Source organism: Ranitomeya imitator, chromosome 3, assembly GCF_032444005.1.
Source record: "Ranitomeya imitator isolate aRanImi1 chromosome 3, aRanImi1.pri, whole genome shotgun sequence".
NCBI classification, from domain to species: domain Eukaryota; kingdom Metazoa; phylum Chordata; class Amphibia; order Anura; family Dendrobatidae; genus Ranitomeya; species Ranitomeya imitator.
Genome location: NC_091284.1, coordinates 183,228,964 through 183,243,307, shown reverse-complemented (window position 1 = coordinate 183,243,307; position 14,344 = coordinate 183,228,964). Strand labels below are relative to the sequence as shown.

The 14,344-nt window shown below is 44.4% G+C and overlaps 1 protein-coding gene across 1 annotated transcript in view; it reads right to left on the bottom strand.

The window, feature by feature from the left end:
• Window positions 1-13,811, bottom strand: part of F5 (coagulation factor V) — a 128,926-nt gene extending 115,115 nt beyond the window's left edge. Inside the window, exons 1-2 of the mRNA XM_069761677.1 lie at window positions 13,486-13,811; window positions 4,170-4,252 (exon numbers count right to left, since the gene is read on the bottom strand). Coding sequence (XP_069617778.1) covers window positions 4,170-4,252; window positions 13,486-13,628 — 226 coding nt within the window. The 5' untranslated portion in view covers window positions 13,629-13,811. The remainder of the gene's footprint in view (window positions 1-4,169; window positions 4,253-13,485) is intronic.
• Between the last annotated feature and the right edge of the window lie 533 nt (window positions 13,812-14,344).

Below are 14,344 nucleotides of genomic sequence, written 5' to 3'. Positions count from 1 at the left end.
ATTTGTGGCTGTTACATTAATTAAAAACTATAAAATCATGTCTCGTACATATCCCCATGGTCCAAGCCGAGAAGAAGAAACTTTGCTCGTTGGTCCTAAGAGTTTCAAACCTAAAAACTCCTCTGTCCCCCGCCCTCCTATCATGCTGTTACTGCCACTTCCTTGTTAATTCTATTAGGAAAGCTGACAACTAATATGACTTATGTTACAGGTCTTATAAGGTTGTCATACATACATAGTTCACATTGCAGTCCAGGGATGGCCAGCCTGACATTTTCTGGGGGCTTCATATGCCAGATATCACATTTAGCCACAGAGGGGTCAAAGGCGCACATATATATGCCAAAATATACACTGCTCAAAAAAATAAAGGGAGCACTTAAACAACAGAATATAACTCCAAGTAAATCAAACTTCTGTGAAATCAATCTGTCCACTTAGGAAGCAACACTGTTTGACAATCAATTTCACATGCTGTTGTGCAAATGGAACAGACAACAGATGGAAATTATTGGCAATTATCAAGACACACAATAAAGGAGTGGTCCTGCAGGTGGGGACCACAGACCACATCTCAGTGCCAATGCTTTCTGGCTGATGCTTTGGTCACTTTTGAATGTTGGTTGTGCTTTCACACTCGTGGTAGCATGAGACGGACTCTACAACCCACACAAGTGGCTCAGGTAGTGCAGCTCATTATCAATGCGAGGTGTGGCAAGAAGGTTTGCTGTGTCTGTCAGCGTAGTGTTCAGAGGCTGGAGGCGCTACCAGGAGACAGGCCAGAACACCAGGAGACATGGAGGGGGCCGTAGGAAAGCAACAACCCAGCAGCAGGACCACTACCTCAGCTTTTGTGCAAAGAGGAACAGGAGGAGAACTGCCAGAGCCCTGCAAAATTATCCCCAGCATGCCACAAATGTGCATGTGTCTGCAGAAACAGTTAGAAACCGACTCCATGAGGATGGTCTCAGTGCCTGACGTCCACAGATGGGGGTTGTGCTCACAGCCTAACACCGTGCAGGACACTTGGCATTTGCCACAGAACACCACTAGGATTAGCAAATTCGCCACTGGCGCCCTGTGCTCTTCACAGATGAAAGCAGGTTCACACTGAGCACATGTGACAGACGTGACAGAGTCTGGAGACGCTGTGAAGAGCGATCTGCTGCCTGCAACATCCTTCAGCATGACCAGTTTGGCAGTGGGTCAGTAATGATGTGGGGTGGCATTTCTTTGGAAGGCCGTACAGCCCTCCATGTGCTCACCAGAGGTAGCCTGACTGCCATTAGGTACTGAGACCAGATCCTCAGACCCCTTGTAAGACCATATGCTGGTGCGGTTGGCCCTGGGTTCCTCCTAATGCAGGACAATGCCAGACCTCATTTGGCTGGAGTGTGACAGCGGTTCCTACAAGATGAAGGTATTGAAGCTATGGACTGGCCCGCCCGTTCCCCAGACCTGAATCCGATTGAACACATCTGGGACATCATGTCTCGCACCATCCACCAACGTCACGTTGCACCACAGACTGTCCAGGAGCTGGCGGATGCTTTAGTCCTGGTCTGGGAGGAGATCCCTCAGGAGACCAACTGCCGCCTAATCAGGAGCATATAACAAAGCATAAGTGGAAAAAATAAAACGTAACTTTTATTATTAAAGCCACACAAAAACAAACCCAAACACCCAAGTGAATAAACACTGGGGCATAGTCTCAACCAAATGGTATGGTAACCATAGAAACTGATTATCCCCTAACAGGATTAAATGATTTCGACTCTAGAATATTAGTGAAATCAAATACATCTAGGATATAACCTGTAAAGAAGCTGAAGTCAAGAAACCATATATGGTTACCATACCATTTGGTTGAGACTATGCCCCAGTTTTTATTCACTTGGGTGTTTGGTTTTGTTTTTGTGTGGCTTTAATAATAAAAGTTACGTTTTATTTTTTCCACTTATGCTTTGTTATATATAATTTATAGTGGTATTGTCTATGTGACTTATAGTCAGTATATAGATTTTGCTTTCTTCTAATCAGGAGCATACCCAGGCATTGTAGGAGATCATGCACGTGGAGGCCACGCACACTACTGAGCATCATTTCCTTGTCTTGAGGCATTTCCACTGAAGTTAGATCAGCCTGTAACTTCATTTTCCACTTTGATTTTGAACATCATTCCAACTCCAGACCTCCGTGGGATATTAGTTGTGATTTACGTTGATCATTTTTAGGTTTTATTGTTCTCAACACATTCCACTATGTAATAAATAAAGATTTACAACTGGAATATTTCATTCAGTGATATCTGGAGTAAAAAAAAGGGATATAAAGGTGGATTAGCTCCGCACTGCTTGAAAGATAGAAGTCCAAATGGATATTCAGATGAAAAAGTGGCTTTATTCAACGCGTTTCAGAGTACTATGACTCCTTCATGAGGAAACCACAAAAGTATAAAGTTCAATATACTTTTGTGGTTTCCTGATGAAGGAGTCATAGTACTCCGAAATGCGTTGAAGCCACTTTTCATCTGAATATCCATTTCGACTTCTATCTTTCAAGCAGTGCGGAGCTAATCCACCTTTTTATCCTCTGTTTTTTTTTTACTCTGACTGGTCACGAGGAGACCTGTGGATCTGCAGCAGCTAAAATTTCAATGAGCCTGTATTTGTGCTCTATCTGGTGAGTAAAATCTGATTACAGGTATCTCTTAATACCCAGACAAGACCATATTGCCCTTTTACTTTCCATCCAGCTTTTTATTGATTTAGTGATATCTAGGATATGGGATTTTAGTGTTCCCTTTATTTTTTTGAGAGTGTAGTTTTCTTCATAGGACTGACAGCGAACAAAAGAGGAGAACATTAAGCCCAAAATAGGTGTAAATTGTGATTTTCTTTGTAGTTTCTCTTTTCTGGATTTTTTGATATAGCAGTATTTAAGGTTTGCTTTTACTCTAAATATTTTATAAAACTAAAAACAGTTTCAACGAAGAAAAAAATAAAAACTTTCATATGATCTGTTCTTAAGTTTGAAAAATATACAGAATGCAGGCATACAAAATAATCTACATATAAACACATGGAACTTAAGGCGATGTCCAGTCACACTGACTGCAGACTTCTGAATCCCCAATTAGGCTATGTGCACACATTGCGGTTTTTGCTGCGGATCCGCAGCGTTTTTTGACGCTGCGGATCCGCAGCAGTTTTCCATGCGGTGTACAGTACAATGTTAACCTATGGAAAACAAAAACTGCTGTGCACATGCTGCGGAAAAAAACGCGCGGAAACGCTGCGGTTTATTTTCCGCAGCATGTCAATTCTTTGTGCGGAATCCGCAGCGGTTTGGCACCTGCTCCATATTAAAAATCCGCAGGTGTCTAAAACCGCAGTGGAAACCGCACAAAAAACCACGATAAATCCGCAGTACTTTTTGCACTGCGGATTTAGTCAAATCCGCTGCAGAAAATTCCGCAATGGAATCCGCAACGTGTGCACATGGCCTTAGGAGCATCACACGCTGTCAGGATTCTCCTGTGTTGGCAGAGACAGAGAGCGGTCATATGAAAACAAGTTGGCAATCTACGTACTTACGGCCATATTCCTACTAAACGTGAGTGGCCTGACTCAATACAAGTGAATTAAATGAGGCAGAGCAGCTGTAGTCAGCACATAATAGCATATTTGTGGTCACGTGACCACCCGCTCTACCTACCAGCACCGGAGAATCCTAACAGTGTGCGGTGTGCAAGCCGTGAGAATTCAAAAGTGTGAAGTTCCATAGAGTGAATTGAGACTTTCATCCCAAACCTGAACAACCTCTTTAAGTAGGAGACTCAAGAAATATTTCAAAGCTGACCATCAACATTTAATTGTTCTTGGTGGACCATGCTAACTCTTATGGTTCTGTGGAGAAGCTTATAGAGATTGATGGATAGTGCCGGAAGGATCATATAGATTCTATTCTCTCTTCTCTGATTCTGCCGCTTTTCTCCAGATCAGTTGCACCAGAGCTGATGTTTGGCATCTGCCTTGATCTCTTGTCTTATTGCAATAACAGGACTATCCAGCCTGTCTTCACACTATACCATCACTTGATCGAGTGTCTACGGCAATCTGAATGGACCTTCTATATCAGAAAATAAATTATTTTATTGTGCAGCTTACCTGACAACTTGGATACAGCTTTTGCTTTCTGAAAACCTTCTTCATATTCCCTGAAAACTATTTTCTTAAAGACATATTCAGAGCTGTATAACAAAAAAGAAAATATTACATTATAGTTCTACATCAGAACTGCATTTATATGTGGCTAATATACTTGTTATATAATCTGGATCCTGACTAACACACATTGTCAGAGATAGTTTTTGCTGCATGGCTGGAGGTTGTTGCTGGTGATTATTAGAGTAGGCGTTTTGTGGATTTATCTGTCACTGTTGCTTGGATTTTGAGTGTGTGATAATTCCCTATATTCTACTTTGGTTTAACCCCATCGTCCACTCCCTGGTGCATTCCACTGTTATATATGTGAGTATATTTGGAATTTTCCATTACCCCTGTCCATATTACCTTGTTAAGCCTCGTTAGCATATTACGGTACACTACTACTCCCCTCTTCCCTGGGTGGGGGAAGGGTACAGACTGAGGGTGGATTCAGGAGCTAAGGCAAGGTTTGTGGCCCCGGCATCTTCACCATTAGAAATAACCCAGGGAACAGGGTGAGCTAGGGCAGTCCCTAGTGGTAGGAACAGGGAAAGAGCCCCTAGTCCTAGGACATCTGACAATAGAGTCGTGACACTTGGTATAGTCAGGGATCAAGGCAATACACTTAAAGGGATTTTCCAGAACTAAAATATATGTATTTTTAGGCATTGATGCTTTTAAAATAATAAACTCAGGTATGCTCATCCGGATCCAGTGCAGGTGGTCAGGTCAGCAGAAGAATGTGGCATCAGAGAAGCATTCCATGACACGCTCTTCTATTCGCCCGAGCGCTGCAGTCAATCACAGGCTACAAAAGTTCTGTGACTTTTGAATGGAGCAGACATCACTTCTGCTATGGATTCATGGAAAGGTGAGTAAGCATACGTTCATTGTCCTAAAACCATCAATGCCTAAAATACATTTTCTGAGTATCAGACAACCACTCGAAGCCACGGCATTAAATGTTTCTCCTTGCTAATGCTCAAGAATCAACCAATGGTCTCTCCATGCATATACATAAAGTGCATTTGACTGACCACAAACTAATTTTTTAATATACTATCTTAGTCCGTGAGATCATTGCTAGGGAACCTAACAGAATCATAGAATAAAAGGCTGTTAATTTTAATAGAGTAAAGTAATGATGAGTCGTTACATGCCTGAACGCAACTGCTGATGAGACGTGGCATCTATCCCAAACACCTGGGATTCTGCTGGATATTTCTGCTGATCCAGTACATGACTTTTCCCGAGCACAAGCACTATATTTATTATTATGCATTGCTTATATAGTGCTATCTTATTCTGCAGCACTTTACAGACATTATCATTGTTGTACCCATTGAGGCTCACAATCTAAGTTCCCTATCAGTATGTCTTTGGAGTGTGGGAGGAAACCAGAGTACATCAACTCCACACAAACACACTGAGAACATATAAACTCCATATATAACTCACTATATAGATATAGTTCGTTTTGCGGCGTCATAGATGCACTGCACGTGACCAGAAGCCATCTTCTGAACTTCCGGTCATGCACACTGCACCTTTGAAGCCGGAGAACCATATACCCAGCTTCTCAGGTGGACTGGTCAAGATCGGAAATTCAGAAGATGGCCTCTGGTCACGTGCAGTGCATCTCTGATGCCGGGAAATGTACACCCAGCTGCAGAGATGCCATGACGGTGACGAAACAGGGGCGTGATAACCTGAAGAAAGGATTGAATAGTCTGGGGCAACTAATGCCCCATCGACTAATCAAAGCTCTCATTAGCATAGCAAAAGAGGACATTATAAATGATGTTTTATACCTCATTTGTACAGAATAACGTTATACACGGCTGGTTAGGCAGGGAATTTACTCAAAAATAGGTGAATGCTCCAGGGTTGGAGGGCCTGGGGGACTTACAGGTTCCATTTAAAAGTGAGAGATGAGAAAAATAAACCAGTCTGTGGTTAGCACTGATACTCTCCCGTGCTGGTGTCCTGGGTCCAAATCACACGAGGGACAAAATCTGCCAAGAGTTTGTATGTTCTCCCCATGTGTGCGTAGGTTTCCTCCCACACTCCTAAGACGTACTGACAGGGAATTTTGAGACAGGGGGAACAGCGATGGAAATGTCGGTAAAGCGAAGCGGAATATGATGTCACTATATAAGCAAGCACAATAAATAAATAACCAAATACATGACAGCACAAAGTATGCTGTGCACCATAATTTATAACTTTTCTACATCAAGAAAGGTGGAATAAAGACTGACAAGTTCACACATTTTACAGAATTGTTTATAAATCTTTACAATGATCATAATAGCAGCGAATGTAAATAGTCACAAAATGTTAGCATGTAAGCCCAGCATAAAACTCTTCATGTTTGCTGGCTTTGTTTGTCGTGATCTGTCTACCTGATCATATCTTACACAGGATGAAAGGTCGCACAACGAAAAACAAGAAAATGAAAGAAAAAGAAAAGAAATAGTCAGTCTATCTATCTATCTACCTACCTACCTACAGTGGCTTGCAAAAGTATTCACCCCTTTGGATTTTTACCTATTTTTCTACATTACAACCTGTGTTTGAATATGTTTGTAATCCAATTTGTGCATGATGCATCTGCACTAAATAGTCAAAGATTGGTGCAGTATAGTGAGAAAAATATAAGCATAAATTAAATTTATGGGATCAAAACAACTAAAAACTGATATGTGCACCCCTTTAGCCATGAAGCTCCTAAAAATTTCTAATGCAAGCAATTCCCTTCATAACTCACATGCTTAGTGAAAGGAAGTCCGCCTGTGTGCAATCTAAAGGTACCGTCACACTAAACGATATCGCTAGCGATCCGTGACGTTGCAGCGTCCTGGCTAGTGATATCGTTCAGTTTGACACACAGCAGCGATCAGAATCCTGCTGTGATGTCGTTGGTCGCTGCAGAAAGTCCAGAACTTTATTTCGTCGCTGGACTTCCTGCAGACATCGCTGAATCGGCGTGTGTGACGCCGATTCAGCGATGTCTTCGCTGGTAACCAGGGTAAACATCGGGTTACTAAGCGCAGGGCCGCTGTCTGTCCCTCGGCGCTCTGCTTCTCTGCCCTGTGTAAGCACAGCGGCCGGAAAGCAGAGCGCCGCTGTGCTTTCCGGCTGCTGTGCTTACACAGGGCAGAGAAGCAGAGCGCCGAGGGACAGACAGCGGAAGGTAAGTATGTAGTGTTTGTTTTTTTTTAACTTTTACGCTGGTAACCAGGGTAAACATCGGGTTACTAAGCGCGGCCCTGCGCTTAGTAACCCGATGTTTACCCTGGTTACCGGCATAGTTGGTCGCTGGAGAGCTGTCTGTGTGACAGCTCTCCAGCGACCAAACAACAGCGACACTGCAGCGATCCGAATCGTTGTCGGTATCGCTGCAGCGTCGCTTAGTGTGACGGTACCTTTACTAAGACAGGATCCTAAGTGTCACATGGTCTGTCAGTATATACACACCTTTTCTGAAAGGCCACAGAGGCGGCAACACCATTAAAGGGAACCGGTCACCAGAAATAATGCTGTTAACTTGTAGATATGCGGTTAATCTGCAGGTTAACGGCGTTATGATGCTGTCCGGCGCCTGCATGCAGCCGAATGCAGTAGGAGAGAATTATCTTTATTCTCCCCTCCCCACCAGCATTCGGTATTCAGTCATTAGGGCAGGAGCTGTGCCGGCTCAGTCACTGCTCTGCGCTCTGAGTATATAGAGCGGCCGCTGTATCCATGTCCCCGTCCCTGACTGACACTGGCTCTACATTACAGCGGCAGCTCTGTATACTCAGAGCGGTGACTGAGCCGGCACCGCTCCCGCCCCTATGACTGAATACCAAATCCAGGCGGGAAGAATAAAGATCATTCATTCCCCGCTGCATTCGGCTGCATGCAGGCGCCGAACAGCATCATAATGCTGTTAACCTGCAGATTAACCGCTGTGACAAAGTCACTGGTGGAGTGATGGAGGGGAGATATGTGTCACTGCACATGATGGCGTCAGTGATGGGAAACCAAAGTAGTTTCCTCCAGCACAATACGTGTTGTGGGGGTAAAATTAAAATTGCATTATAGGCTGGTTTTTATCTGGAAATTAATAGTGCGGGTGGGAGAATGTCCACCGTGGCTCCACCTACAGAGCCGAGTACTGCTGTGTGCCAACAGGACCTTTGGTGATGTCACAATCATGTGATCAGTCACATGGTCTGGGTTTTAAATGGCTGGCTTACAAAACTTTGCTTTCCAGGACTTTGCTTTCCCTCCTGACAGCACCCTGGAGGACGTCCTCCTCCCCTTGCTGGGACAGCAAACACACGAGAGTTCAAAAGGTCATGTCCCACCCCCAATCCTCAGTGTTTTTCCTGTCCTTGCAAGGGACGCACGAGAGAAGCTGCGCAGCTTACTGGAGCTCAGGGGGATCGTGCAGCTTGCCAATACCCTTCCCCCTGTCAAGAGGCTCAGGGCAGAAACCCTCCAGAGGGGGGGCCCCTTTGCTCCAAAGACCAGGAGTGGGACGAAGCTCCTGGTGGCAGCCGCTCCTCCCGGGGGGAGGCTCTCGGCTGCGGATGTGGTTCTATGTGGCAGCGTCATCCAGAGCGGTGTTGCGCCCTGCACGGCATCTTCCAGAAGTTCCCAGGGAACCGCGTCACTTCCGGTATCGCAGCATCCGTTACCTTCACTTCCGGTGACGTTGTAAGAGCGGGGGAAGTGTGTGCGCTCCAGCGTGGAACGCGTAGCAGCTGAAGCGCTTCTGTCCAGCGTTGTGAGCTGCGGGGACCTGCTACCTCGGGAATCCTCATGGAAGGAAACATGCCAGCCGAGGAAGGGGTAAGTGCGCATAGCGCAGACTTCCCTATCTGCACGCACAAGCAGGCTTACCCCATTACTTACTCCCTATCTTATGTCATTTAAGGATAAGGGAAACCCCGCTGCCCCCCCCTGGTCAAGCTAAGAAATCCGGCAAGGCCTCTGCAAAATCCAGCAGATGCATCATGCCCTATATGTAACATGAAGCTTCCGGACACTCATGGCAAAACCTTGTGTGCAGATTGCACATCTAAGGTTATGAGGGACGAACAGTCTGCACTTTTGTCAGAAATTAGATCCCTAATATGAGAAGAAGTTCAGGCTTCCTTGTCCAGTATGGCGGAGAAGTCCAGCCCCATTCCCAGCCGCAAGAGAGCCAGACGGGAGCGAGACCTAAGAGAGCCGGAGTTTAGTTCTGAGGACAAGTCTGACTCAGAAGACTTTGTCTCAGAAGAAGAGGGGGAGCTTCCTTCAGGGAGCCAGGACCACCAAAGGAAATACCTCTTCCAGGCGGAGGAGACGAATGATCTTGTGCAGGCTGTGCGAAGCACAATGCAGATAGAAGAGACATCTAAGCCACAATCCAGGCAGGACCTGATGTTTGGGGGACTTATGTCACGTCGGCAGACAGTCTTCCCAGTTAGTGAGCATATTAAAGCCATGATACTGGAGGAGTGGAAAGAGGCAGAACGTCGGCTGGTATTGTCTAAAGACTTCAAGGCTGAACAAGCCTGATCGAGCCGGAACAAGTCAAACTATGGGAAGAGATACCCAAAATAGATGTTCCGGTGGCAAAGGTTGCCAAAAAAGACAGCCATACCATTCGAGGACTCATCAAATTTGTGCGATCCCATGGACCGAAAAGCCGACATACTGCTAAAGAAGGCCTGGGAATCGTCTGCGGCCCTAATTAAGACTAACATAGCAGCTACCTCGGTAGCCCGATCTATGTACCTATGGATGGGTCAATTGGAAGAGCATCTGTCCAATAAAACCCCAAGGTCCAATATTCCAAATTCTCTTCCTATCATGAGATCAGCCATGGCCTTTCTGTCCGATATGACAGCTGAATCATCAGATTTTCGGCTAGAAGTGGTTCATTATCCAACGCGGCTAGAAGGGCGGTCTGGCTAAGATCCTGGTCAGGCGATAATGCTTCTAAAGCCAAACTATATTCAATTCCCTTCTCAGGAGCAAGGGTATTTGGTCCTTCCTTAGATACTATCCTAGAGTCCGCCTCTGATAAAAAGAAGGGGTTTCCGAAGGACAAGCCTAAGAGGTCTCAGTCCATTAGGAGAGGGTTTCCCTTCAGGAGACAGTCCGATTTCAGAGGGGGTAGATCCAATAGAGGATTTAATAGGGGTTCCCGTAGCCAGGGCAATAAGAACAGAAGTTTCTTCTTCAGCCCCTCCTCTAAATCTAAGACACAATGACGCCACTTTTATCAGGGGAAGGCTTCGCCACTTTGCGGAGAATTGGGCCCAAATCACTCAAAATCAGTGGGTCCTTCGGACTGTGTCAGAAGGCTACAGTATCGAGCTTTACTCCCCTCCCCCAGACAGCTTTACGGCCGGCTGGCACTGACACAGTGCAGGGAAGCTGACGCCGGGGGATGTGACAGACACCGGAATGTAAGTATGTAGTGTTTGTTTTTTTTAACTTTTACAATGGTAACCAAGGTAAACATCGGGTTACTAAGCGCGGCCCTGCGCTTAGTAACCCGATATTTACCCTGGTTACCCGGGGACTTCGGCATCGTTGGTCGCTGGAGAGCTGTCTGTGTGACAGCTTTCCAGCGACCACACAACGACCTAAACAGCAACGCTGCAGCGATCAGCATCGTTGTCTATATCGCTGCAGTGTCGCTAAATGTGACGGTACCTTTACCCAGAATTCTAGATTTCCTGCAGGCTGGGTTTGACAAAGGTCTTAAACCAAGCACCTTGAAAGTGCAGATCTCGGCACTTAGCTCTTTTTTTTACTATCCCCTAGCAGCTCACCCATGGATAGTTAGATTTATCAGAGCCACCCAGAGGTTGCGCCCCACCATTAGACAATTGTCACCTTCCTGGGACCTTAATTTGGTCCTCAGATTCCTTTGTAAAGATGATTACGCCTCGGCTGATAATATGCCCATTTCAATCCTCACACGTAAAACAGAATTCTTACTAGCAATTACCATGGCTAAGAGGGTGGGGGAAATTCAAGCCCTGTGCACTAGGGACCCGGACCCGTAGGATAGTTTAATCCTTAAACTGGATCCCTCATTTATCCCAAAGGTGGGATTGGTTAAAAATAGAAATCAGGAAATTGTGTTACCGTCCTTTTGTAATAACCCGGCTAATGCAAAAGAAAATGCTCTTCATTCACTTGATGTCAGACAGGCAGTCTTAGACCCAAATTTGTTCATTTTGTTTGGAGGAAAGAATAAAGGAAAGAAGGCCTCTAAGGCCTCCATTGCTCGTTGGATCACGTCCGTGATCTCCGAGGCCTATCAGTCAGAGGGGGTCCCACCTCCAAAGGGTCTCCATGCACATTCTACACGAGGGATAGCTACTTCTTGGGCTGAGAGGGCAGGCGCCTCTCTAGAGCAAATTTGTAAGTCTGCAACATGGGCTACTGCCAACACCTTTTGTAAACATTATAAACTTGATGTTTTGTCTGGTCAACATACTGCATTTGGGAGAAAGGTTCTCCAAGTGGTAATCCCACCCTGAAGAAATGCTTTGGTACTCTCCAGGGTGCTGTCAGGATGGATGTCCTGGAAAATAGGTATTAAACCTACCGGTAATTATGTTTCCAGGAGTCCATCCTGACAGCACTGGTTGTTCCCTCCCTGGTGATATATATGATGTAATATGATCCTGGCATATGATGTAATATGTTCCTGGCATATGATGTAATATGTTCCTGGCATATGATGTAATATGTTCAATTTATCATTAAAATAATTTTTTTCTGTATTTCCATAAGGCGGTTCTTGTTACAACACTGAGGATTGGGGGTGGGACATGACCTTTTGAACTCTCGTGTGTTTCCTGTCCCAGCAAGAGGAGGAGGACGTCCTCCAGTGTGCTATCAGGATGGACTCCTGGAAACATAATTACCGGTAGGTTTAATACTTATTTTTTTACACCTTGACTTATGCTGCCTACAATAAACCAAAGGAAGTTGTTAAAGCCGCAGTGTACCCATGTCTATCTACAGTACATAGCAAAAGTTTGGACACAACTTCTCATTTAAAGAATTTTCTGTATTTTCATGCCTATGAAAATTGTAAATTCACACTGAAGGCATCAAAACTATGAATTAACACGTGGAATTATATACTTAACAAAAAAGTGTGAAACAACTGAAAATATGTCTTGTATTCTAGGTTCTTCAAGGCAGCCACCTTTTGCTTTGACTGCTTTGCACACTCTTGGCATTCTCTTGATGAGCTCCAAGAGGTAGCAATTTCTAAAAACATCCACATAATTAAAAATGCAAATTATAGCTGCACTAACATAAAAAAAATAAGTAAAAAAAAACACCACACGCATACATACATATACATGGCTGCACTAGTATAAATAAAGGTAAAACCAACCTAAAAACAATTTAAATAATTAAAACAATGTACACAAAAACATTTATGTACACAAACAATTATAACAACGTACATATGCGTACACATATTATGTGACTTTCTCAATTGTGAGGTTTAACCCCTCAGGGGCCAGCATGCGGACTTTGAAAATCCAAAAACTCTCCCTTCTTTTTAAATTATTGCATCGATCAGGCAAATCCTCTGGAATCTGGTCAGTGACAATAAGTTTTAATGAATTCAAATTCTTTTGGTGCACTAGAGAAAAGTGTTTGTAAAGACTATGTAACATGAACCCATTCCGGATATTATGGCGGTGCTTATTGAGCCTAGCATGCATCGTCTGTATCGTCCGACCGATGTATTGCAAACCACAGCCACACTCAATTAAATAAATAACGTAACAAGATTGGCAATTTACGAGGCAGTTAATTTTAAAGCTGGTGCCTGTGGTACGGGATTTAAATTCACGCACCCCTTTTTGAAAAAAGCCATAATGTTTGTTCTTGAGAATAATGTCTTTTCTTTTACATCAGCAATCTGATAAAATACATTTACAGTATATATATATATATATTTTTTTTTTATATATATATATATATATATATATACATATATATATATATAGTCCCTGTACTATATCATAACAAGTGCTTTAATAAGCAGGGCTTTTATGAGAAAAAAATAGCTAAAAACAACATAGCAGTTTTTTAAGTCAAATCCAGAAGTGGATTCAGCAAGAAGGAATAACAGAAATCTCTCCTTTAGTTTTCACATTGCTTTTAACAGATCTATCACATATACACGGTTGCAGCCAGCACTACAACAGTGCCCTGCATTCTGCCCACAGATCAGTCTGGAGGTGATTACCTGTCATTCTGCCCATTGCTGTAGTCCCAGTCGGTGATGACAGCAGCCACATAATAGTTTCTGTCCAGGGCGGTCACACAGGGGGTGATCTGTGCCAGTGACCCCAGCAGCAGTAACCAGACCTGGGCTCCTGGGTGATGCATGTGTGGCTCTATGGTGCCTCTTAGTCCATCCAGGCTCCTGCCCTTCTCTCAGTCCCCAGTCCTTTCTGTCAATAGAGTCCTGAGTACACGGATCAATAACAGAGACCTCTTGCCCCAGCCACTGACATCAAGACCAGGAGATGATCAGCCCTGCTCCTCACCCACCAGGACTGTAACCCACGTACAGGAAGCTGCAGGGCACCTCTTATATATCCTGAATCATTCATACAGTTCCTGCTGACACAGGGTGGGATGGAGAAAGTTTACAACAATCCCACCCTGACTCATCATTCACTACACTGTATGTACAGGGCTTTGACGTAGCTGAATGAATTTTAGGATATGGACCCTGACCTTTGTTACTATAGTAGGTCTATACCAGGGGTGTCAAACTGCATTCCTCGAGGGCTGCAAACAGGTCATGTTTTCAGGATTTCCTTGTACTGCACAGGTGATAATTTAATCACCAACTCATTATTGGTGTAGGTGATTAAATTACCACCTGTGCAGTACAAGGAAATGCACTAAAATAGGCATCAATGTCGGTGAGCCCCCCTTACACCTCTGGTCCCCAGTGTAGCTGCATCGGGTGCACCAGAGATATGTCCATCCTTGGTCCTGCGTGAATGTGGCTTTCCCCATTGTTAGCTTTAATGCCATAAACTACAATGTAGAGACTTAGGCCGGGATCACACATGCGAGAAACACGTCCGTGT